Source organism: Podarcis raffonei, chromosome 13 (assembly GCF_027172205.1).
Source record: "Podarcis raffonei isolate rPodRaf1 chromosome 13, rPodRaf1.pri, whole genome shotgun sequence".
NCBI classification, from domain to species: Eukaryota; Metazoa; Chordata; class Lepidosauria; order Squamata; family Lacertidae; genus Podarcis; species Podarcis raffonei.
The window spans coordinates 27,109,020-27,135,626 of NC_070614.1; the positions used below are offsets into that span (position 1 = coordinate 27,109,020).

A 26,607-nucleotide genomic window follows, 5' to 3' on the forward strand; every position below is an offset into this window, starting at 1 on the left:
ACCTCTGTAGACAAAACATTGAACTGATCTTGTAACTTTCCCAGGAGAACAAATGCTCTGTCCAATTCTACTTGAATTTTCCATCCTCCAGCCATTTTTGTAATGTAATGTCACTAAGACCCCTCTAGGGGGATTTTAGTTCCTTAATATTCCTTTCAGCTCAAAACCAAAAGTCCAGTTATTTTGTATCAGCCCTCCTTATTTTCAGCAAGTTATAACAAATAAACCAGCAGAAGCAACAGAAACAATGTTCTCCTTTTCCAGCAGACAACTAGCTGACTGACAGCTAACTTGACAGCTGTCAAACTCTTCAATACAGCAGGCTTTCTCACGGGATGTTCCCGGGTCTAGGGGGGGGTGTGAAATTTCAGCTCCCAAAATTCTTTTATCCTCCAGTAAATCTTCTTATAATGTCAAAACCGTGAAGTCAAGATCTTATATTAAAAAGCAAAAAACAGATTCTCTCGACCTTAGCTGCCCGGTCCTTTGCTTTAGATTGTTTACAAAGAGGGGGGGGTGGACTTCCTTTTTAACCACTCCCCTCTCGTTCCAGATCCAAAAAAAAATTTTTTTAAGTTCCAATCTCCGTATTACTCACGGGTTGATATTTTAAAGTCCAATCGATCCAAAGAAGAAATTGGCGCTCTCTGTCAATGGCTTGCGGCTTCACTCCGTAGACGAGGGAGTACTCTCAGCACCACACCTCACCCCGTCCCCGTTCCGAAGCCTTTAAAAAAAGGCTCCTTCACGGATTGGGGGGGCGCAAATGGTGCCCGCCGAGTCTCTGTGTTCACAGGCTTTCGCGCCTGTGATTTTAAGGGTCTCCGCTTCGCCACAGCGGCCAGACCCAGACGCTACGGAGCCGATTCCCTCCGGAGCTCGGAGGGAATCCGCCATTAAACAATGGCGCCAACCCGGAAGTCAGGAGGAGGAAGAACCACTATACCACACTGGCTCTCAGATGGTGCTGAAGCCCATCTCCTGTTCTCCCTGACCATTGGGCATTCTGGCTGGGGCTGGTGGGAGTTGGAGCCCTCCAACATTTGGAGGGTCACAAGTAAGCCATCCTGGGATAAATGCTGAGCTGGATAGGCTGAAGGTTTTACCTAGGGTCCTTCCAGATTGGCATTTTATGGGAGTATTCTGCAATGGGGTGTTAGGGGAAGGGTAGTACCAATGGCTGCTGGTACACAGCAACTCCACCGCAGCCCAGGTTGGGTGGAACGTGTCAGGGACCAAATATGGTTCCAGTCCCTGGCACTCTGGGCTGGCTGAGGTCCACCACATCAGATAGTTTGAGGAGCACTGCTTTAATTCATTTCAACTCCAGGCCTGAGGTTTGAACTCCAGGCCTGATTTAGAGCCTTCGCACACCTCTCCCTTCAGCAGAAAAGGCTCCCTGTGCGACTTAATATACAATCAATTTAAAACAGGACAGTCCTTGCCTGCAAGCTGACAGCTCAAAAAGATATGTGACACACAAGGGGAAAGGAAGAGGTTGGGAAGTGGAAGAAAGCAAACTTGGGAACCAATTCTTAAAAGTTAAATGTTAGTCCTTCTCCTGACCAGCCGGAATGGAAGCACCTCGGGGACAGGAGGCATCTGATGGAGGCGATATTTCAGAAGAAGAGCTGCTTGGGTTGCTCCTAACAGAAATCTCCAGTCATCTCTGTAGAGGTTCAGTGCAACTCTTAGCCCATCTCACTTCCTCACGCAGTGATTCACAAGCACACCACAAGCACACTTCAGGTCAGAAGATTGCGCTGGCAATCTTGTGTCTATTTGGACATTTCATGCTAATTCAAGCGGGAGATAGCTCAGTCGGTAGAGACTCTCCCATCTCAAGAGTTGTGGATTTGAGCCTGAATTATACTAGGCGACCCCTATGGTCCCTTCTAACTTTACAATTCTATGATTATAAATCAAGAAAGAGTGGACAAAAAAAGGCATGCCAGTAGATTCTTGGTTCTTATCCCCACTTTGTTCCTTAAAGTAGTCTTCTTCAGACATTTTAAAGCCAGCTGCAACCTGCAATACAGAGACAAAAAAATTAATTTTTTACTGTATTACGCCAAAGTGTCTCAAAGTGACTTTACAAAAAAGAACAGAAACTTTAAAAAATAAATAATAATAACTAGATGGAAAGTTGCAATAAAACAAGAACCAAAAATGCTCGTCCATAATTACATATGAAAAGGACAAATCCTACCCACCCCACTGAAAGCTAAGCACAAAAAGAGGCCACAGACCTAACTAATTATCCTCCAAAGTAAGGGCCGAGAGCTCAGGTAAATGCCCATCGTTCTCCCCCTTGGTCCTTCCCTCTCTGTTCTCCGTCATTCCTCAACTTCCCAACAACAAAAATAATATACTGTAGTGGGAAATGGGGCACTGCCCCACTAAACTCTGTCCTCAGCCAGCACCTACCTGCTTCCATAACTACAGTGGTACCTCGGGTTAAGAATTTAATTTGTTCTGGAGGTCCGTTCTTAACCTGAAACTGTTCTTAACCTGAGGTACCACTTTAGCTAATGGGGCCTCCCACTGCTGCCGTGCCGTCGTTGTGCAATTTCTGTTCTCATCCTGAAGCAAAGTTCTTAACCTGAGGTACTATTTCTGGGGTAGTGGAGTCTGTAACCTGAAGCGTCTGTAACCCGAGGTACCAATGTACTTATACAGTGGTACCTCAGGTTACATACGCTTCAGGTTACATACGCTTCAGGTTACAGACTCCACTAACCCAGAAATAGTGCTTCAGGTTAAGAACTTTGCTTCAGGATGAGAACAGAAATCTAACCCGCCTCACAGAGAAATTGGAAGGAATGCTTAATAGCCAACATTATCTAACCTTCTTGCCAGCAAATTGGGATGCTCCATAAACAGGATGTTTGGAAACTCCCATGGTGGCATTCTTCAGGCCATTTAGAGTTCTCATGTCATGTCTGATGTGCATGCATGGCTGGCCCGTTTTGCTGCCAAAATGGTGCTCCCCCTTCCCGTTCTAAGTGCAGAAGCTAGCCTGACTGGCTACTACACATGAGGGCAGAAGACTAGCTTAGGGGACACAGGGCAGAAGCGATAGGTGTGTGTGTGTGTGTGTGTGTGTGTGTGTGTGTGTTCAGAGCTGGGATGGAGGCCCCAGCAAAAGGCAAATGTGTCCTCAGCATTGCAGATCCAGTATCCAGTGGTACCTCGGGTTAAGAATTCGTTCTGGAGGTCCATTCTTAACCTGAAACTGTTCTTAACCTGAGGTACCACTTTAGCTAATGGGGCCTACCACCACCACGCAATTTCTGTTCTCATCCTGAAGCAAAGTTCTTAACCCGAGGTACTATTTCTGGGTTGGCGGAGTCTGTAACCTGAAGCGTCTGTCACCCAAGGTACCACTGTACTGTTGTGCCTCCAGGGCTATGGAGTCCCCAGGGCCACCTTTTTTTCCTAGAGGACACCTCAGGAAGGACCCAGCTTCTCCTCCTCTTCAGAGAAGCTCTCATTGGGGCCTGGTGGGTCCTGGAAGCTAAACCATTTTGAAAGCTTCTGTTTAGCTACAGCCATTCCTTGCATCCCACTTCTGCTGAGTTTGGAGGACAGAGGTTTTTAGAAACAAGACGCCATAATCCCACTTTCAGGTGCCAGTGTGTAATCTAACCTTATCCCCGAATGAATAAAACAACAACAAGCTTGTTGGGCTTTTGTGAACGAGGTCATGTTCAGAGCCACCTATATATCATGTTACCCCCTTGAAATCAAGTAAATATGGTGGACTAGACACGGCTGGAATACCTGAGGGTTTTCTTTTCAATCAAGGAGGTTGCAGCTGTGCTGTGGGAGCAGTTTGTATTATCCATAGATGCACATGGCCAAAACTGACCCTAATGATCAGCAGCACTGCCAGTTTTCAAATGCACTCAGATCCCACTATCCAAATGCTTGTTATACAAAATTCACTTATCCAAACATGATAAATTAGTACCCAAACTTCACTATACACACCGCAGATATCCAAGCAGACAGATCTCAGCGTATTACTGTAAACAAATAAGTAACCTTAAACAAGTCTTACTTTGTGCGTTTTACTGGTCTGCTGGTCAGCCGTTTCACCAGAAACCATGGTGAGAGGGGGGAAAGGGTGAGAGATTCAGTAAATAAGAGAGCATTTCCCCCCCCTCCTTGTTAGATTTTTGCAAGGTTTCAGAGGGTTTTGCAAGGTTTCAGACCCTATGCCTGGGGTTTTTCATCACTTTGGGGTCAAAATTCTGTGATCAGGAATGATGTGGAAATTTCCTCATAGGAATCAGCTGAAATTATCAACTTGTTATGTGAACGTTTGCCTAACAAATGATTTCCTGAGAATGCATTGTGTTTGGATAACAAGACCTGCGTGGTAAGTCATTGACCCTATTTCAACTTCTGAAATGCCTTTTGACAATCTTTTCAGTGGGGACACATGTGTATCACAGTTCAATCTTCAGTTGCTTTCCTGAATCTCAAGAAGCTGATCTCTGATAACCTCCAGAATTTCAGTATTTTGCAGAATGGAATCAGTCACAAATCATAAATTTTGCTTTGTACAATTAAAGCTGATTAAAGCCTTTTGGTACTCTGGCATGCTGAATCCTCCATAAGAAAGCAAAATGGACTTTTTTGTGTGAATAGGAAAGTGATAGGGATAATGAAAAAAAGATGAGATCATAATCAATAAATGGGAGCACATATATTAGTGAGAACCACAGACAAAAATACATTATATTGGGGAAATTTGCTAGTTAAAGTGTACGTTAGGCAAAATTACATACAAAAATTGTATTTTAGGAGAATTTCACACTAAAATGCTGATGAATTTTCATGACAATGCTTTAAATGAAGAATTTGCAAATGGATGTGGGCATGTGACGAATGGAAATTTGTTGTTGTTGTTTAGTTGTTTAGTCGTGATTAGAAAACAGAGTGAAGTGGAATTTGACAAACCCACCGTCCCTGTGGAAGAGTAAACAAATGCAGAACCCTGCAGAAGGGGAAGGATCTTCAGCAATGAGTAATGTGGGGGGAGGAGGAAGGAGTGTGCTGAGGTAGCATGAGAAGAAAAGGGGTGTTGCAATATGAGCATATAACATGGCCAGCACCTCTATTTTGGTAAAGTTCAAGTATACTGGACAAAACTGCTTAAGTTATTCAGGGCCATGTGTGGTCCTGGGAATCCTGTTGCCCTAGAATTAAGCCATTTTGGAAAATACTAGAGGTAGTGGGAAGCAGAAGAAATCTTAGATGCAGAATTTATCACAAATATCCTTATTGTGCCCGGAACAGAAATAGTGGTTATCATTATCTGTTAACAAATGAAGGATGTAAAGGGGATGATTAGTTTGGCTCATATTCTTAGACTTAACAGGGAAAGCTTGGAGAGTTTAAAAATAAAAGGCGGGGGGAAATGTATATTACGAATAAGAAATAAAACCACAGAATTGCCTCGAGTTCTGGGCTACTGATTGTGTGCTACACATGTAAACAATAACAAAAGTATGAATTATTTTGACATGTATAAACCTTAAAATGAGAGTACTGGAGTTGGAACGACAGCCTTAGTTTCTGTTGGCTAAATTTATCATTTGTCCCAGGCATGGGGTTCAAAACAAACCCAATCTGGGCAGAAGCTACTCAAAAGGTACAACCCCAGATGCCTATTTAGGTGAAAACTCTAATGTGGCGGGATCCTTGCAGATGGAGGCTGAAACCCCTGATCATAAATCATACCTGCCTCCATGATTCTGCCACCTGAAGCAGAAACTTCAGTCCTATCCCTGGAGATCCTGCGATGGCAACTCCTCCCATGCTGGCTTAACCCTGACCATCAAAAACCAGTATAGTGAAAGTCATTCCCAACTGCTTCTCATGCATCTGGTAGTTTGAGGGCTTCGGTTAATATGAGTTCATTCACATGATCTGGTAGAGGGCGACTTTTTTCATAATATAAGTTTTCTGTTCAATGAAGTAGAACTACAATTGTGTTGGAAAGTAGCCAAGAATTACGTCTTTCAGGATGTATAGCACCCAAATCAGGTCAAAATGATTTTCCCCTCCCCAAACTAGAAATTGTATCTGACAAGTGGGTTTGGGGGTGAGCTGGGGGTTCAGAGGGTTGTGTTCCCTGTTCCTGACCATTCTCTAACTTTATCACTGCCCCAAGGTTCATCACATTCTCAGGGTGTTTCAGGGTTCTTGAGTTTTGAGGGTTATTCAGGGTGCCAACTTGCAATGCTGAGAAAATTGCGAGAGCCTTTGCATCATGGAAACAGAATGACTGTTCTCCATTTTATTGCACAATTCCTTCCTTTGTGGTAGCCCTGTTGAGTCAGCAACTCTCCCCTCAACCTTTGCATGGCTTCAGTTACAAATTTGACTAGCCTTCTCCCATCCTGAGCAGGTTGTTTGTTGTTGATGTTTTGTATAATGAACCGCTAAGCAGTTCCAACATGCTGTTGTCATTTTTAAGCTACTCAGAGATCCTTTGGCCCACTCTAATCCTTTCATTCTGATAATATGTGCATACACCTAACTGTATTTCACTGTCTTCATTGTCTTCTGACTCATTGCTCTGTGTTATTAGTGGTCTTGCCCATGTCTGCTTTCAGTTCACTGTGTTGATATTTTTGTTATGTTCCTGACCCAGGATATAATGTACTTACGATGCTTGGCTGATCTCCTAGTGTTTTGTTCTGTATTGTCATATCTTATCTCCTGGCATTCTGTTCAGTTGCGCTAGGGGAAAGTAAGAGAACACAGGTTTGTGCATTAATAATAATAATAATAATAATAATAATAATAATAATAATAATAATTTATTTGTACCCCGCCCATCTGGCTGGGCTTCCCCAGCCACTCTGGGCGGCTTCCAACAAAGTTTAAAAATACATTAAAATGTCACACATTAAAAACTTCTCTGAACACAATACTTAAAGAGAGTCTGTTCTATCCAGAAAGGTTTAGTAAAGCTCATACACAGATTTCAGCCTGCAAAACTATGACTGTGCAAAAATGAATACAGAGATGAAATACAGTGGTACCTCGGGTTACATACGCTTCAGGTTACAGACTCCGCTAACCCAGAAATAGTACCTCGGGTTAAGAACTTTGCTTCAGGATGAGAACAGAAATTGTGCTCCGGCGGTGCGGCGGCAGCATGAGGCCCCTTTAGCTAAAGTGGTGCTTCAGGTTAAGAACAGTTTCAGGTTAAGAACAGACCTCCGGAACGAATTAAGCTCTTAACTCGAGGTACCACTGTATAGGCAACAACTGATTTACATGCATCTGATCATGGCAACCCAGAAGTGGCCAGAAAAGGGGGCAGAATGGGGGGTGGGGCATAGCAGGGCATAGCAGGCTGATGCGTGCTGCACCATCGCGCATGATGATCCGCAACACAACTCTCATGCAAATAGGGGATTGCCTATAAAGTGGGGGAATTCTCGGTACTCTGGAGTTGTCAGCCTCCAGCTTGTCCCTTCCCCGTCTGCTCTGTGTGTGTGTGTGTGTGTGTGTGTGTGTGTGTAACCCATTCAGATACGAAGCATAGACAATTTTTGACTGTTCTGTCCCGGCTGCTATGCAGTTACTAAGCCTGAACTATTTCTTATCACCAAGGCTGGTACACTCTGAGCTTTGCAGAGCAGAATGCGAGTCCGCCCACCCCCATTTAACCGAGTTAAAGCACAATCAGTTTGCCAAATGCACAGTTATCCTTGGTGCTACACTGCTTAGAGCTGTCAACTTACTAAGACCATTTTTACAGGCACAGGTGAGAGCAGCAGGGTGGGTCATAGCAGCAAAGAAGCAATAAAGCAATAAGGCAAAAATTAACACAGCGTTCCAGCTGAGAACAACAACAGCAAAAGATAGCTGAACCTTGAATGTTTCAAAATAATCTATGCAGGGCTTTTTTCAGCCGGTACTTGCCGGTACTTAGTTCATTGCCATTATAAGAGAACAAGGAAGATGTTCATGGTGAGTTCTTGGACCTCTTCTTCTAGAAAAATAGCGCTGAATCTACTCGTAATATAAGCTGAAATGTGACTTCGGAAATAACAGCAGTTTCCGTTTAAAACCACCTGTTGCCAGATTCAGAAGTTGTTTAAAACAGTCAAAGCAGAGGACATTTTCCAGTGCACAGACAGTTCCAGGGAAAACAAAGCTTTTCTCTGGAAGACAGCAGCAATAGCAGGCAGGGAGCTGTTGTGTATGAAAAGGGAGTGGGAAGGCAGATCACGAACCCTCTTTATGGTCCTTTGGACACGTGGGCATGATGGCCAACTAGATACAGGACTGCTGCCTAAGCTGATGCACACATTACTAGGAATAAGGCAACAACCAGTTTTTCTCCCCTCCTGCTCCTCACAGGAGGCAGTGGCAATGTGCAAAGAACATAAATCTTTCAGGTTCGTGAGGTCTAAAAGAAAACTTGTGCAAAAACCAGGAACGGAGCCAGAGAACCAATAGCAGCAGCATGTTCTTAAAAACAAAAGTACAGAATCAATTCTCCTGTAAGGTATGTAAAAAAGGCACCCGTGAAGAATCAATAAGCATAGAAATATCCACAGGAACAAGAAAAGTTATCCACCACCACCCCTGCCATATATTGGCACGTATAATGGAGAGGGAGCGATGGAAAGGGAAAGACTTGTTTCTAGGAAATAGGAGAGCCGAACATACTGCTGCTCCTGGTTACACTCAGGAGTTTGCGTAAACATGACTGAGTTATACAAGTTCCAGGGCATTTAAAAACAACAACATGTAAAGTGCTGAGGAAATTCCACCCAAGGTGAACTCAAAATCCTTGCCTGAAGTGCCCTTTTGAGTCTGTTCCCCTCTCGACTGTGATTTGGCGCTGTGGGTTAAACCACAAAGCCTAGGGTTTGCTGATCAGAAGGTCGGCGGTTTGAATTCCCGTGACGGGGTGAGCTCCCTTTGCTCGGTCCCAGCTCTTGCCAACCTAGCAGTTCGAAAGCATGTCAAAGTGCAAGTAGATAAATAGGTACTGCTCCAGCGGGAAGGTAAACGGCGTTTCCGTGCACTGCTGTGGTTCGCCAGAAGCGGCTTACTCATGCTGGCCACATGACCCCGAAGCTGTACGCTGGCTCCCTCGGCCAATAAATTGAGATGAGCGCCGCAACCCCAGAGTCGTCTGCGACTGGACCTAATGGTCACGGGTACTTTAGCCTGTGATTTAGGATTTGCCATCCTGTCTTAAGCAAAATATGATATATAATCCATATGGCTATACTGTATTAGATCTGTTTCTTAAACATGGGCATAGCCAGGATTTTTTGTTAGCGGGGAGGGCAGAACCGACGTGATTGGTCAGTTAGTTAAGTATTTCTATTGTTTTATTTGTTGTGGGGGCAGCTGTCCCCACTGCACCCTCCCTTGGTTACCCCCATGTACTTAAAGGGGATTCAAGACTTTCAAGATCTCGTGTTCAGGCAGAGGCAGAGCTAGCTGCTCTGGCACCTGGAACGGCGCACATGTTGTGCACCCAAGGATGGGGCTAGCCCCCTAGAGTCCCCCCCCTCAGGGATGTCTCCCCCCCCCAGGGATGGCACCCGTGGTGGGCCGCACCCCCCTTCCTCCGCCAGTGTCTTCAGGGGCCCATCTACACTGGTTGTTTGACTACATTTGGAGGTTGTGTGGGAATGGTTACAACGTGTAAAGGGCAAAAGAGGCTGAGTGTGGGGATTTGCCAGTAGCTTCCAGGGCTTTTGTTCAAGAGCTGCACGTGTGGAATTGAGGGCAATCGAGTTGTTGGTTTTTTGTATATATATTTTTATTAAATTTCTGTTTTACAATTTTAAATACTCATTTTTACATCCTTGAAATATCAATGACTTCCCTTCTTCTCTTTCCATGGTTCATTTTACATATCACAAATCCCTGCATATTTTACAGTAGAAACTATACCATTCAGTATTCCATTATTACATCCATCATAACTTACTTACACTGTCGATTTTATCTTAATGCTACCAGCGTTTTCAGCTGTACACAGTTATTTCCCATATATTCAATAAACGTTTTCCAATCTTCTTTAAACGTATGTTCTTCTTGTTCTTTTATTCTATATTTTATGTCTGTAAAAGGGTCAGAGAGTTTTGGCAAATCTTCCAATAATGAATTGAAAAAAATGTTTAAAAGTACTTTCCCAAAAAACCAGAGTTCTTTCTGTTGGGGATAATTCAGACTGAATTTCCCAGGTGTCAAAAAAAGGTTATTTATGTATGCCACTACTGCGGCCCGTGTTTTGTTAGCCCCAGAATGGAAAACGAGCGAGGTCCCAACCAAAGAAGACTGGCAGCTTAAGTTGACAGAATATGTGCAGCTTGCAGGCAGTCGAGTTATTTTAAAGGGTGAGCGCTACTTACCTTATCATCTTGGGGTATCTCAGATTTATATGGAAGGAGGAACGTAAAATAAATTCCTGTGTGTTTTTCATTATCAATGCTCTTTTCTAGAATGCAATAGAAATGTGAGTCAGGAACTCTATTTCCCAACAAGGCTTTGGTTCGAGGGAGTCTGTTGCTCTTTTAGGCTCTCCAGTTATAGCTTTGAAAGCCTGTCCTGAGGGAAGTTTTAAACTTGATCCCAAGTGGGCTTCCTGCGTTTTGTAGGAGCCAAGCCTAGGGAACTGGAGACCCACTTGGGGGTCAGGGTGTGGGGCAGGCCTGCCACTCTACTTACCTGACAATATAAGGGGTTGATTAAGAAACCATCAGACACAGGGCAGAACTTGCCCATATGGAAACAACTATCCTGGGTTTCCCTACAAGCTCTTCTGTGTTAGCAAGTAGTGCCCCATGTTTTCGTATGTACTGTACAGTTTGCATCTGATCAGAATGCAGATGGATCGAAAGAAAAGCTTAGCTTTTAAAAAATCAACATTAAATCTTCCCCTCAACCCAGGGCTGGCCCAGGACATTTGGCCACTTCACGCAAAACTAGGATTGCCATAGTTTAAAAGTGAAAATCTGGACATAAAAGTTGAGCTGCTTTTTTTTTTTTTGCAAAATCGAGAGAGAGAGAAGACGTTTTTGAGATATTTTAGAGGAAATTCGCCAAACTCTATACTTCCAACATAGGCTGCCATATGCCTTCTTCTCTTCCACAACCCCCTGATGCTGCCCCTCATGACAGAGGCAGCCATGGTGGAAGTCAGTGAGCATGGAAGAGGCTAGATCTGCCGCCCGAGGCGACTGCCTCATCTTGCCACATGGGTGGGCTGGCCCTGCCTCAGCCCCCAGCTCACCTGCTGCCAGTGGCAGGAGAAGTTCAGGCAGGAAACCTCATGTAGGGCATGGTCTGCTAACCAAGATCTACTATAAACACAGTCGCTCAGTTTGTGAAGACAGGATTGATACTGTGTCTTCCCAGGGGGAAATGGCGCACTTGAAGCATGTGAAGAGCAGCAGGCCATTTCTGTCGTGCTCCATCTGCTCCAGGGGAGTGATTTAGGATGTTCAGTGTATGTGCATCTTTGCCAGGTGTTGCCCATAGCTTCTGGATTGGTGCAAAAACTTTGGGCAGCATTCCCAACTCTCTGACCCCACTCGGTGCAAACTGAAAGAACTGCGCTCCTGCATAATCATATAATGGAGGGTAAAGGTTAAAGGTAAAGGACCCCTGGACAGTTACGTCCAGTGAAAAGCGACTATGGGGTTGTGGCGCTCATCTCGCTTTCAGGGCGAGGGAGCCAGTGTTTGTCAACAAACAGCTTTCCGGGTCATGTGGCCAGCATGACTAAACCACTTCTGGTGCAACAGAACACCGTGACAGAAACCAGAATGCACGGAAATGCCATTTACCTTCCCACCGCAGCAGTACCTATTTATCTACTTGCACTGGCATGCGTTTGAACTGCTAGGTTGGCAGGAGCTGGGACAGAGCTACGGGAGCTCACCCCATTGCAGGGATTCGAACCTCCGACCTTCTGATCGGCAAGCCCAAGAGGCTCAGTGGTTTAGACCACAGCGCCACCCGCATCCCTTAATGGATGACGCAGGAACAAGTATGACAACAAAGACAGTTGATGCATGGCAGACCAGAGATGTGAATGAGATTGGTATAGTCTATTCTGATCCTTGGCCTGGTATTGTCAACTTTCCTTAAACCAAAGATGGGAGACAATGTCCACCGATTTATCCTGTGTGGGATTGTGTTAAAAAAAAAAAAAGGAGTTTGGACATTTTTGTTAAATTTCAAATGCCAACTTTCTTTAAATTGCAATAAATTACAAAAAACCTAAAGAGAGGTTGTGGGTTCAAGTCCCATGTTGGGCAAAAAGAATTCTGCATTGCAGGAGGTTGGGCTAGCTGACCCCTGTGGTCCCTTCCAGCTCTAAAATTCTATGGTTCAGTCCCAACCAAAGAAGAATGGCAACTTAAACTGATGGAATATGCACAGCTTGCGGACCTAACATATAGAATAAGAAAACGAGAAGAACATAACGTTTAAAGAAGACTGGAAAACGTTTCTTGAATATATGGGGGAAACTGCATACATTTGAAAATGTGGGCAGCATTAAGATAAATTCAACAGTGTAAATAAGTTTTGATGGATGTAATAATGGAATACTGAACGGTTTAGTTTCTATAAAATATGCAGGGGTTTATGTTTTGCAAAATGATCCATGGAAAGAGAAGAAGGGAAATCATTGATATTTTAAGGATGTTAAATATTGAATATTCAAAAATGTAAAACAAAATTTAAGAAAAATTATACAAAAATAAAATAAAATTCTATGGTTCAGAATGCTGACTGACCACTGGGAGGAATCAGTGGAACGAAATCATCAGAGAAATGATGGCATCCCTATTTTCATCAGAGAAATGAAACACCCTGCCCACCTGACTGGGTTGCCCCAGCCACTCTGGGCAGCTTCCAACATATATAATAACATAATAAAGAATTAAAGATTAAACAACTTCCCTGTACAGGGCTGCCTTCAGTTGTCTTCTAAAGGTGGTATAGTTATCTCCTTGTTTTGGGGGTTACATAACTCCACACCCTCCAACATTTCTCTGACGAAAATAGGGACGTTCTAAGAAAAAGTGGGATTTTCCGGGATTAAATCAGAAATGGGGACAGCTTCTGTAAATCTGGGACAGTCCCTGGAAAATAGGGATACTTGGAGGGTCTGGAACAGAGCATAGCCACTCTGCCACATTTTGTACTAGTAGCGGTTGTAATAATCAGGAATAATTGTGTAGGGTTCTCTCTGTTACCCACTTCCCCACGCTGGTTCTTGACATTTTAATTCGAACCCACTCTGCTTATTGCCAGCGCTAAGCCCTAGGGCAACCGAATCAATGATAAAGAAATTAAGTTTTACCGAGAATGTGCAGAGTATTTTTCCTGTCACTACAGAAGACCCATACGTTCTACCTCACTTGTTTGGGATTTCTGTGTACAGGTAAAAGGGCACGACTTCAAGGCAGGTCGTGGCACATGTGAACCCTCTCACCTCAACTGATCACTCATCTGATCTCTAGCTACTTGAACATGCCAATACCTAGCGGTTTGTGTGACTCATAAGGAGGGTTAAAAGAGGATGCCCAACTTCCCTTTATTAGCAGAAAATGAAGCGTCCAGCAGTTCACTTCACAATTCCTTTAAGACTGTTGTTGGCAAGCTCATGAGAAGGAAACTTGCAGTTGACCTTGCTGAATCCAGAGTTATTCTTGTCAACCAAGGAAGCCCAGCCCCTTTTAAAAGAAGAAACCTGAAGGCTTCAGGATTCAGGTAAGTCAAAAACTATTTTCTGAAAGAAAACAAGAAATCCTGATTTGATGTCTTCATGACATCCCAGAATCTCCCACCTCACTTTTACACCCAGAAGGAGCACAGGTAGCTGAGAGCGAAACGGAGATAGGTTCTTTGCACCTCTAAAAATGTTGAAGACAAATCATTACTAATTACAAAGTTATTGATGTGATATAATCCAGCAACTCAGGAAATCTTTAGCAAATACCTCAGTGTTTCCCTCCCCCTTTTCCTTTTGCTTCTCTGTGCATTGAATAAATGAAACTTTTAACAAGAACAATCCGATCCTCGTTCCCAGCTTACCTCACCACTCTCGGTTTGAAAGAACTTTTTAAAACGTCCGTAATTGTGTATTTTCATTCTGGTCCCTCTCTGTCTTTTAACTTCCAACCTTATTCCCCCATGCCAAGTCACACATTTTCGCTTTTAATGTGAAGCTGGCAGGCATGTCATTTTAGCCTGTCATTTTTAAAGCATTAAAAAAGCAAGTAAGAAAGAAAAAAACTCAAAAGGCAGCTGGATTGAACAAATTCATGGTGTCTCTTGGGGCCGAGACTCCTCTTTTCTCTCATTGACGGCGCTCCTGCATCTGCCAGAGTTACCTGACGGGCAGAAATTTAACAAGGAAAGCTACACCTGTTGAATTTCTCTGACTGATGGGACTGTTAAAGGCAAGTGAGTCCATCAGGCAGGGTGGGCAAGCTGACTACCTTCCTTTTGAATTTCATGTGCTTTCTTCCAAATCAGCCTTTATCTTACAGTGGTACCTCAGGTTAAGAACTTAATTCGTTCTGGAGGCCTGTTCTTAACCTGAAACTGTTCTTAACCTGAGGTACCACTTTAGCTAATGGGGCCTCCTGCTGCTGCTGCACCGCTGGCGCATGATTTCTGTTCTCACCCTGAGGTAAAGTTCTTAAACCGAGGTACTATATCTGGGTTAGCGGAGTCTGTAACCTGAAGCATCTGTAACCCGAGGTACCACTGTATTAGTGTTTACATCAGCCTATAAACAGGGCCAGCCCAGGCAGATTTTTGTAACCCTGTTGCCTGTACGCATTTTGTAGCACATGGACAGCTTGAAAGAAAAACCACACCTCTTCTTAATTGACAAATGCTTCTCTGCGCTGTCAGTGACCTGGTGGTCAGGGCTGGCCCCATATTTGGCTGCCTGAAGCAAAGGCCAAGATGGCGCCTGCTCCTTTCCTTGTACTGAAGCCAACCTGACAGAAGGTGAAGTGTAATTCAACACTGGGGATGATGGGGCAGTATCCTTCACTTCACCTCAAGGCAGCAAGGAGAGCTCAGTGGGGCACAGAACAAGGTGTGAGGCACCCACTGCTTCCCTCTACCTAATAGTAGGGCTGGATCTTTTAATTTTTTTCTGCTGACTCTCCTTTTAGGGATTTCCCTCTCTCTTCCACCTTCAACATTTCCAGACACAGACTCTACTTTCAATCACAATGAGGAATATAGAACCCCCTTTCATTTTTTTTATCTCCGTCTCCTCCTTCTCCTCCTCCCTCTCCTTCTCCCTTCTTTTTCTTCTCCTTCTCTTCATCCTCCTCCTCCTCCTCCTCCTTGTTCTTCATTCTTCTTCTTTTGGCTTCCATTCTGTGTTTCCTCCATCTCCTCTCACTGTCTAAAGTAATTTCTAACTGGGTTGTTAAGCCCCCCCTTTTCTTTTTGCTCCAGAGCTTTCCCCCTGAAAACCCACCCTTTAAAGCTCAATCGGAACAAATGTCAGTCCACAGAAAACCCAAATTGATGTTTGCTCCAATTCAGCTTCAAAGAGCAGGGTTTTTTTTTGCAAGGAAAGCTTTCTTGGGGAGGGGCAACTGTTTGGACACAGTAAGTGCAGATAAGCCCTTAGTTATTTCACATTTGCTGATCTTCATACTCAGCTGTTAGCACTATGCTTTCTATTTTTTTCTGTTGTAGCTTGCTGTATTTACGGTTTAAATTTATTGCTGCTTTAATGTGTTCTGTAACCTGCCCTGGAGTTTGATAATGAAAGGCAGTTTATACATATTGTAAATAAATAAAGACCAGTTGAGCGATCACTTAATTACAAGCAGGACGGCAGCCTATAAAACAACAGCGACACTTCAGTACTTTGCCAGCCTTAGATTTCACCACTGGCAGCATGTGCAAGTGAGGTGATCACCACACGCTTAAGGAAGTGGTTTTCTTCAACTAAAACTCCTTCAAAGTTAACAAACAAACAAAAAAAATACTGGGAGGAAAACCACTTTGCATTCAACCTGGGCCTCAGAATACAGCCTTTTTTAATGCTTCAAAATGGTTTGTAAATGCTGTTTGGGAGAGCGTTCTTTCACTCTTTTTCTGAAAGCCTAAGGCCTAACACACTGCCCAGTTCCACAGTCATCTTCAAATACTAGCTTGGGGCTGCAATTTGAGGAGCTCCCAAGAACCAGATGTGCCCTGAGAATTGAAAAGTTGCAGGTATTACAGCACCAGGGCCAGCCTAAAATATTTTGCTGCGTGAGGCAAAAAAACAAAATGGTGCCCCCCATGGCAGTTGACGCTTACTTCAACCGTGGGGATGGGACAGCAGTCATATTTACACTGTGCATTTGGTTTTCCTCAAAGAATCCTGGGAACTATAGTTTGCTAAGGGGACTGAGAATTGTAGCTCTGTGAGGGGTAAACTACAGTTCCCGGGATTCTTGTGGGGGGGGAGCCATGGGTTTTAAATGTATGCTGCAGATATTACCCTCACAATTCTAACCCTCACAAGTATCCTGTGAGGTAGGCTGAAGGGAGAGACAATGATTGGGTCACAGTCACCGACTTGCACCTTAGCCTCCCAGGTCGTAATGCAACACTCGAACTACTTTACCACACTGGCTATCCTGTTTTAATAAAAATAAAATAATTCGGTTCCTTCCTTACAGGTTGTAAGCTGCCTTCCTGTCTTCCTGCGGTTGTGTTTCAGCGTCCTCCAATCTGTGGGGATAAAAAATGTTTAAGCGGCTGACCAAGCAGCTTATAAAAGAGCTGGGCTCAGATAGGAGGCTGATACCTGTGACTAGCCAGGTACTCACCGATAGCTTCCAGCCTCTCTCTCTGGTGACTAAAGAGCAATCCAGGTTTCCTTGGAATACGCGGAAGTATTCCCCAAGCCCTTTCAAGCTGGTGGATGTGCTCGAGAAAGGAGCAGAGGTGGAAATAGGTATGTTGTTTTTCGTATCATTTAGTAGGCATCTGTTAGGGTCTGTGGGGCCAGGAGCAATACAGTGGCTTACTAGAAACCATGTCCAGACCAGGGTGCATACCAAAGCTTAGGGGAGATGTTTTTTCCTGTTTAACAACTGTGATGGGAAACTCAGGAATGGGATCTAGAAGTGAAGCCAAATCAGAGCATCATAGAAGAAGAAGAAGAAGAAGAAGAAGAAGAAGAAGAAGAAGAAGAAGAAGAAGAAGAATAGTAGTAGTAGTAGTAGTAGTAGTAGTAGTAGTAGTAGTAGTTTGGATTTGATATCCCGCTTTATCACTACCCGAAGGAGTCTCAAAGCGGCTAACATTCTCCTTTCCCTTCCTCCCCCACAACAAACACTCTGTGAGGTGAGTGAGGCTGAGAGACTTCAAAGAAGTGTGACTGGCCCAAGGTCACCTAGCAGCTGCATGTGGAGGAGTGGGGAAGCGAACCCAGTTCACCAGATTACGAGTCTACCGCTCTTAACCACTGCACAACACTGGCTCATAGAGCTGGAGAGGCTCTTGTCCCAGACAGGCAATGAAGATTTGCTGTTTGCTTACGCATGGCTTATGTAGGCTCTGTTTGGGGTTTAGGCCGGAAAGTTGTGCGTGCCTTGTCTGAAGGTGTTCACACTTCTATGCACACACATTTGAAGTAGCCCTCCATGGACAGTGGAATTTCATGGCTGGGGTGTCTGGAATGTGGTAAAAGGTGTTTGGATTTGCGGTTTAGCTCTTCAGCGGGCCGTGCTTCAAACTCACATACCCAATATGAACTACGGATCCCGGTTCTGGTTTGCATGGAAAGTGGTTTGTAGTAACAATAGTGAAGTGTAGGTGGGTTCCCACGAGGCAAGACACAAGTGATAACATTTACTGAATTAACAGAACTGGACAACAGGGGCAAAACAACTGCTTATATACATTTCTGAAGACCTGGGCCACTCCCATTCCCAACGTGATTGGCTGTCTAAACTTCCAAGCTGCGAATCATAACTCAAGAGTTTAAGGGCCAATGGCAGAGGTCCAAAACCTGAAATGTTCTGGGATTGGATATCACGTATCGAATCAGAACACAGGGGCTCAGAATCCTTAGTCCAGGCTCAGGCAAACACAGACCACAGAATGCACAACAGATAGTTTGTCCAATTCAGACATAATGGCAAACCATAGGTATTTGGCATCAGGGAGCAGAAAGGATCTATGTTAACCTTGCCCCCGGCAGATCACTCCTACCCATATCTATTCTGGTAAGCAGCAAAGACCCACTTCTTGGAAGGGAGCACATCTAGGTGCTCCACCCTCCTGCCAAGCAACTTCTTCCAGTAAGGAAGAAAACAAAGTGCACTAGGAGGGGAGAGAATGGGAGGATGGATTGCATAAACCCAATGGGTTTGGTCGTAACATACAGATCCCTTTCAAGGAAGCAGAGGTAGGAGCCACAAAGTAGAACAGTTTAATGCCGCCGAGAGAACCTGCTGTTCTGGCTCTGTAATTAGAAGAAGGGTGATAGCATCTGCCTGTACATATGATTTGATTATTGTGAACCTCTTTGAGAATCATCAGGAGTGGAATGTGGTGGTTAAAGAAATAAATCTGACCGAAGTGTTTTGAATGTGGGGTTTTGTTGTGCTTTCCCCAGAACTGAAACACTCCGAACCACTTCTGTTCTCTGCAAACATCTGCCACAAATCTGGAGCAAAACTGAACCTCAAGATACAGACTGCTGCAGTGGATATCGGCGGCTTGGGCTCGGCTTGCTTGTCTTCCTCTCTGGTAGCTGTGAGGAAAACCTATGTGGACACCAGAGAGCTGTGGTGAGCATGGCTTTGCAGGGTGCTTGGGAAGGGGAGAAGTTGACCAGGCTTGTTGGCCATTGCCTTTTTTGGTTTATGCAAATGGAGAGCCTTCTCTTGCACCGCAAAAGAAGACTGCAGCTGCCCCAGGAAGCTGACTTTGGGTGTCACCAAGAGCTGCAGAGTAGGACAGGGAAATGGATCAGGCCCACATCCATCCACATCCATTCTCACATCCACACTGTGCATTTAAAGCACATCGCCCCTGCAAAGAACCTTGGGAACTGTAGTTCATAGAGCTACAGTTCCCAGCACCCTTAGCAAACTACGGTTCCCAGGATTTATTGGGGGGATTGCCATGTGCTTTAAATGTGCACCAAATAGGCAGTGGGTGTTGGGCACCCTGTCTTCTAAACTGTCTTTCAGTGAAACTTTTCACACCATGACTGTGCCAGGCTCCCTCTGAACAGGAAGGATCAGAGAATAGGAATAGCCTGGCAGTCCTTGTGAGGGCAGCTAGCACTATGGAGCTCCTCTGAAGCACTATTTCTCACTGCAACCTGGCATAAAGGTAAAGGTAAAGGGACCCCTGACCATTAGGTCCAGTCGTGACCAACTCTGGGGTTGCAGCGCTCATCTCACTTTATTGGCCGAGGGAGCCGGCGTGCAGCTTGTGGGTCATGTGGCCAGCATGACTAAGCGGCTTCTGGCGAACCAGAACAGTGCATGGAAACGCCGTTTACCTTCCCGCCGGAGCAGTACCTATTTATTTACTTGCGCTTTGACGTGCTTTTGAACTGCTAGGTTGGCAGGAGCAGGGACCGAGCAACGGGAGCTCACCCCATTGCGGGGATTCGAACCACTAACCTTCTGATCGGCAAGCCCTAGGCTCTGTAGTTTAACCCACAGCGCCACCCACGTCCCTGCAACCTGGCATACCCAACGTTAAATGACAAAGCAAGGTGATAGCAAACAAGATGAAAGTTTCCACGTGGAAGGGAACAAGCAAAAGCTGCAACAGCGGTTCAGTACAAATAGAATCCGTTTTTGCTAAGAGGGCTTAAGACTTAACTGCAGCCCCAACAGTTTCCACTAGAGGGCAGTCAAGGATAGAAGAAAGAAAGCAGCCTTGAGTTAGGATACCTTGAGTTGGGACTTGAGTTATGCACTCCTTGCAGAATCTGCTACAATCCTTGCCTTGTCTCTGGAATGCTCACTCTCCTCACTTTCCAGGAGGCTAGCCATTTATTCATTTCATAAAAATTATACATTGCTTGATTGTAAAACACACACACACACACACACACACACACACACAACCAACCAACCAACCAACCATCAAAACAGTATACAAAAAGGGGAAACAATAAAACCAAGAAAAAAAAATACAAACCTCTTTTAAAGCATGCAAAAATTAAAATACTAAAACAGATTAAAATGAGCTCAACTTTCTGAGCATCCGGGTAGCAGTGGTGTAGCGGAGGTTGCTGGTGCCTGGGGTGGAACAAATATTGTGCAGTTGGGGACTGGGCAGCTGTGGGGGAGGCATGCGCATTAAGATGATGCTTTTAGTCTTGAAGTGAAACTGCCAGGAAGGTCACATGGAAAGCGGGCAGGGAGACACACCATGTTGTCCTTTGCCTCAGCCAGCAAATTGTCTTGGGCAGGATCCAGGTGTGGGGTCTGGGAAAGTGCCACATCGCTGGGAACCTTTTGCTCTGTAGTCCTCCCCAAAGTGGCCCTCACGAGGGGCACAGAAGCCCCCCCCCGTTCTTTCCTCACTCAGCAAGAACCCTGAATGCTTAGGAGCCATTACAACACACCTCCCCATTGCTTTCAGGAAAATGGTGCCATCCCTCAGCGTTCTCCAGCAACTCTACCCTAAGCTGCATTTCTACGTTGTGACGGAGGCTTTCGAGATAATGGAGCCGCTTCTGATTGAGCAGACTGTCCAAGCAGGAGGCAAGGGAACGGTGACAGCAGCTGAAATATTGACGATACAGGTTTGTGGCCTTTAGTTTTGTGGTTTCTCCCTCCTCTCTCTCTCTCTTTCTCTCTGTCTCCCACAACCCACATTTCTGTGGTGGCTCCCCATTTGTGGAAGGCTCTCCCCAGGGAGTCTCGCCTGGTGCCTTCATTACAGGTCTTTAGGCGCCAGGCAACAAAGTTTCTCTAGGTAGTTGCACCCGTCCTGTCAAATGCCCTCCTGTCAGATGCTTTTTCGTAGACATCTGAAGGCAGCCCTGTTTGGGGAAACTTTTAATGTTTGATGTGTTGTTTTGTCCCTTTATTTTTAGTTGGAAGCTGCCCAGAGAGGCTGGGGTAACCCAGTCAGATGGGTGGGAAACAAACAAACAAACAAAATGTTGTTGTTACCAGGTAATTGGCTGATTAACAATCAAACTATGGCCTTTTATAAGTGCTTGTGAGAGGGGGGTTATTGGTTTGTTGTGGTTGTTGCTATGTCTTTTGTGCTCTCATTTCGTATTTTTATTGCCCTTTGATCTTCAGATGAAGGGCAGTATACAAATTGAAATAATAATAATAATAATAATAATAATAATAATAATAATAATAATAACCACAAGAACAACAACTGTCTGCACACAGGGCCTGAGCACAACAGTGAAGAAGAAGGCAATGCTGATCCCCCGGGGCACAGTGCTGGCCTATGCGGTTGAGAAGCTCCAAACCTACGATGAAGAACTGGGTGAGTGAGTTGTCTGTACAGACTGAGACGGGTGTAGCTTCCACAAAGAATGTGAAAGCATCTTGAGCCAGGATGGGGAACCTACGGCCCTCCAGTTGTTGGATTCCAATTCCTTTCAGCCCCAGACAGCATGATGGGACTTATAGTCCAGCACCTGGAGGTTCCACAGTCTCTGCCCTCTTGATGATCTAGAGAGCAGCTCTCTCATTTTTAAATGGTCAGGACTATCAGCGCCCCTTCCACCAGTAGCATGAAGCTTCCAACAGGTTGCCCATGAGCCAATTCACCCTGCAACGGAGTGAGAAAATGATTGTCAAGTGGGATGCCAAGAAGCAGATAAACAAGAAGAGTTCTTACCAAGTAATTTATTCAGTATTCATACACACAGAGAGAAAGGAATGCAGTCTCTCTTAGATAATGGCATTGTTCCAAGTAAAGTTCCACCCCCTCAGTCCCTTCTATTCTACATCACCCCTGTGCCTGTGCTTTCTACCTCTGAGCTTTCTGTTCTACTACTCTCAAGGCACGCCGGGTCCTAGAAGGGGTGTGTGTGTCTGGAATGCTTTCTAGAGACACTGAGTCTGTCAGCTGTCTTTCCCCTAGTGCTTCTTCTTCTTCCTGCTCCCCTCCCAATATTTCCCAGCTTCTCCGCTCTGCAGCCTCTGAACTCTGACCTTCTGCAAACCACTGTTCTAAATCTATACTGTCTCCCTCTTCTCCGGGAAGTGGGGGGGGGACAGGGCGGACTTCACCATCCCTCCTCTTTGGACCAGTCCCTGACAGTGATGCTCTTGGTGTGCAGAACCACAGGAATTGGAGAGCTCGCTGGGTGGTGTGATAACAGCTGGTGTGTGAGGCATTTACCTGTAGTTAAACAGTTCAGCACCACAGGTTGCCCCAGGGTCACTCTGAGACCATGGAAGACATGAAGAACTCGATTCTGTATCCTCTCCTGATCATTTCTTCGTTTTCTTTCCAGTTTTGCTCTGCCAGCGGCTTCAAACAAAGTTGGTTTCCTCGCTCACATATGATGGTATGTGTGAGACTGTTGTTATTTATAATTTACACATAATAATGCACTCAAAATGTATGGTGCTTTGTGGAATAATGTAAGCGAAACAAAAAGAGACAGACCAAGAGGACTCTGTCTTGATAATGCTCCAGTATGAATGTCCAAAGTAGGCAGGACAAGAAGGAGGCGAGGGAACAGAGGAAAAGGTGTGCAAAGATTACTAGAGTTGTTACATTAGCACTCCACAGCACTGTTAAATTTCCCCCACCTGGTGGGTTTCACAATGTTTTCCGCTCCAGCTCTTCACATCAACACGGCTTCATTAGTGTCAGATTCATTTCTGCTCATGCACACATGAAGGGGGGGGCGTTTAACAGGGTGGGGATGTCTTTGCCCTGTGCCAAGTGTTCACACCTTGGCTAGAGATGAATTAGGAACAGCTTATGAATTCTAGCTGGTGTGAAGCTGGTTTGAGGAACAGGGACTCAACCCGTAGTGTTCTGTTAAAAAGGTCCAGGGTGCATAATGCGTTTTGGATGATGTGTGAACCCAGCACTTGGAAACACAGTGAGTGCACAGTGAACACAGCTTTAGCTAACATGAATTCCAAGTGGGTATTTTTAAGCCAATATTTTTTAATTTCTCTCTCCTTCTCCCTTCAGCATTCCAGGATGAGCTGGGCTCCTCACTAACAGGCAAGTGGCCTTCTGTTGCTTTCTGATTTCGCGCCTGGATTCTGCCTGTCCCAATCCTGCAGATCTTTCCCACCAGAGACCAGCAAATTCCTTCCATAGCTCCGTGGCAGAACATCTGTTTTCTATGCGGGAGGTTCCAGGTTCAGTCCCCAGCACCTCCTGGTAGGGATGGGAAATAAGACTCCTGCCTGAAATGCTGGTGTTCCCTTGCCAGTCAGTAGTAGGCAGTAGGTCTGGCTCAGTATAATAAAAATGGTAGAATCACAGAATCGTAGGGTTGGAAGGGACCCCCGGGGGCTATCTAGTCCAGCCCCCTGCAATGCAGGAATCTCAACTAGATCATACATGACAAGTGGCCATCCAACTTCTGTTTAAAATCCTCCAAGGAAGGAGCATGCTCGGGGGAGTATGCTCCACTGTCAAACGGCTCTTAATGTCAGAAAGAATCTCCTTTCTCGTAACTTGAAGCCACTTGTTCAGGTCCTAACCTCTGGAGCAGGAGAAAACAAGCTTTGCGCCATCCTCCAAGTGACAGCTCCTTAGATATTTGAAGGTGTCTATTACATCTCCTCTCAGTCTCCTCTTCTCTGTGCTAAACATACCCACCTCCCTCAACCATTCCTCCTAAGGCTTGGTTGCCAGACCCTTGGTCATCTTGGTCACCCTCAAATGCACACGCTCCAGCACATCAATATCCTTCTTTAATTGTGGTGCCCAGAACTGGACACAGTTCTCCAGGTGTGGTCTATGTTCCTCTTGCTCATCTCAAAGCTGAACCCAGCTGAAATTAGCTCCCGCTGCCTCTGAAACTCAGTGCCATACTATTCATTTGAGCTATTTATGTATCGTTGGAATATCTAAGCAATGTGCCCTAACAAGCACTTTTAACAGAGAGGCTGGTTATGTACCCAAGAGCCTACTGCCCATCATAAACCAGCCACAGTCCTCAAAGGCAAAGCCGCCTCCTCGCTTAGATCAGGGGTGGCAGACCTGTCGAACCTGTGTGCTATCAAAAGCGCCATAGTGCAAATCATGCTAACTGTCTTGACTGCAACCTTTAGCTGTCCAGCAAGTGAAAGACGCCGTCAAAGAGGCATATGAGCCGCTGGCGCTCTTGAGCCAGCCTTTGAGGAAGCAGCTTCTGGAATCCTTTGAAGTTTTCCTGCAGGACGGAGAAGTCGCTTCCACTGTCCAGTCGATGGTTCGTCACTTTTCTCAGCTGCTCGACTGCTCATATACTGTGCTATTCTGCTGCATGTAGGTGTAGACCAGGGTTTCCCAAGCTTGGGTCTCCAGCTGTTTGTGGACTACAGTTCCCATCGTCCCTGACTGCTGGTCCTGCTAGCTAGGGATGATGGGAGTTGTAGTCCACAAACGGCTGGAGACTCAAGTTTGGGAAACCCTAGTATGGACACAGACTAAATCTGTAAATGCCAGGGATGGAGAACCTGTCACCCACCAGACGGGGGCTGGGGGGGGGCTGTAGACAAAACGGAAACTGCCGCTTTGCCCTGCTGCCACCACTGACCTACTCATGGCCTAGAAGCAGTATCATCTGCGCAGATTTGGGGGAAGGGTTTGCAAATTTCGGGTAAGATTTTGCCCCAGATGGATGCAATCTTGCCCAAAATCGGTGCTACTGGTGGCGGTGCTTCTCCACCACTGGTGGTGGCAGGCAGGTGGGGCACTCATTGGCATGCCACCAGGGGGCATCTGCCACCTGAAGCAGCAGCCTCACTCACCCTGCTTACTGGCTGGGCCGGCTCTGCCTCTAGATGTTGTTGGACTACAACTCCTATCATTCCTAACTATTGGCCATGCTAGCTGGGGCAGATGGGAGCTGGAGTCAAGCAACACCTGCAGGGCCACAGGTTCTTCTTCACAGCGGGTATGTACCCTTCCCGCGTCTATTTTAGTTTCAGCGCTTGTTCCAGAAAGCTGCTACCAAAGTATCTTCTTTCTCGAGCTTCCAGCCTGTCTGTTCCAAGATCCTGGCTTTACCCAAACTTATCCACTCAGTCTCTGCACCTAATCACATTGCTTATCTTTCCAGAAGTCTTTAATTGGAACTTAGCAGCAAATATGCATCTCAGCTCTGGGGGGAAAAGAAAAGAAAGGCATTGGGAGCTAAGGGCTCTGCTATATGTGGCAGCCATCCATTTTCACCCTTGTTGACTGACCAATTGCTTTAATTTCCCATCAGCTGGAGCTTTCTATGGCAGGAAACAGTGTCGACCACTCCATGTTTGAGTCACTGAATGAGGAACACCAACCTTCTGTGGAAAAGCTGCTTTCCTATTTAGGGATTTCTCAAGACACAGAGTGTGTGAAAAACCAAGATCTCTGGGGACCAGTCAACTTCCTTTGTTCTTCTCTAGATGGTATGGAAAACACTTATCGGTTGGGTGTGTCTGCTTGGCTTCCCCAAAGCCAGAGGGGTTGGTGGATAGTTTTTGCGCCTTCCTTGCAAGCCTCTAAGCCAGGCATAGGCAAACTCGGCCCTCCCGATGTTTTGGGACTACAACTCCCATGATCCCTAGCTAACAGGACCAATGGTCAGAGATGATGGGAACTGTAGTCCCAAAACATTGGGAGGGCCGAGTTTGCCTATGCCTGCTCTAAGCCATCCATCCAGACCTGTCCTGGATAACTTTGCGCATGTGTGTGTAAAAGATGCTACCATTCACATGTGACAGTATTGCTCCATTCATCACGTCTTGGGATTTGTGTTCACAGACTTGGACTATGAGATGCTACCACTGCTGGATACCATCCTGGAGAAGAAGAAAATGGCCCAGCAGCTGGAGATGGTGAGGACCTTCCGGCTTAACTCCTTCCATGCAGTTTATTATTATTATTATTTTAAAGAAAAGATCAATACCAAACATTCATGCCTAGAGCATGCACCACTCTTGCCAGAGTGGTGCATGCTCTAGTTATCTCCTGCTTGGACTACTGCAATGCGCTCTGCATGGGGCTACCTTTGAAGGTGACCCGGAAACTGCAATTAATCCAGAATGTGGCAGCTAGACTGGTGACTGGGAGTGGCCGCCGGGACCACGTAACACCGGTCCTGAGAGATCTGCATTGGCTCCCAGTACGTTTCCAAGCACAATTCAAAGTGTTGGTGCTGACCTTTAAAGCCCTAAATGGCCTCGGTCCTGTATACCTGAAGGAGCGTCTCCACCCCCATCGTTCAGCCCGGACACAGATCCAGCACCAAGGGCCTTCTGGCGGTTCCCTCATTGCGAGAAGTGAGGTTACAGGGAACCAGACAGAGGGCCTTCTTGGTAGTGGCGCCCGCCCTGTGGAACTCCCTCCCTTCAGATGTGAAGGAAATAAGCAGCTATCTTCTCTTTAAAAGACATCTGA

General features: G+C 45.5%; 1 protein-coding gene across 1 annotated transcript; it reads left to right on the forward strand.

The window, feature by feature from the left end:
- The first annotated feature begins 16,525 nt into the window (after nt 1–16,525).
- Nucleotides 16,526–23,389, forward strand: LOC128400191 (pejvakin-like). The gene is made up of 6 exons (XM_053362263.1): nt 16,526–16,996; nt 18,665–18,839; nt 20,659–20,821; nt 21,429–21,528; nt 22,508–22,561; nt 23,203–23,389. Exons 1-6 carry the CDS (start codon nt 16,786–16,788, stop codon nt 23,259–23,261), a joined length of 762 nt encoding a protein of 253 aa, XP_053218238.1. The 5' UTR covers nt 16,526–16,785; the 3' UTR covers nt 23,262–23,389.
- The last annotated feature ends 3,218 nt before the right edge of the window (nt 23,390–26,607 follow it).

Excerpts from the sequence above, each read along its gene's own strand:
- LOC128400191 (XM_053362263.1), top strand. The coding sequence starts at position 16,786 with ATGTTTAAGCGGCTGACCAAGCAGCTTATAAAAGAGCTGGGCTCAGAT. Across the intron at positions 20,822-21,428 it reads CTGAAATATTGACGATACAG|GGCCTGAGCACAACAGTGAA; the intron begins GTTTGTGGCCTT and ends GTCTGCACACAG. Across the intron at positions 21,529-22,507 it reads AACCTACGATGAAGAACTGG|TTTTGCTCTGCCAGCGGCTT; the intron begins GTGAGTGAGTTG and ends TTTTCTTTCCAG.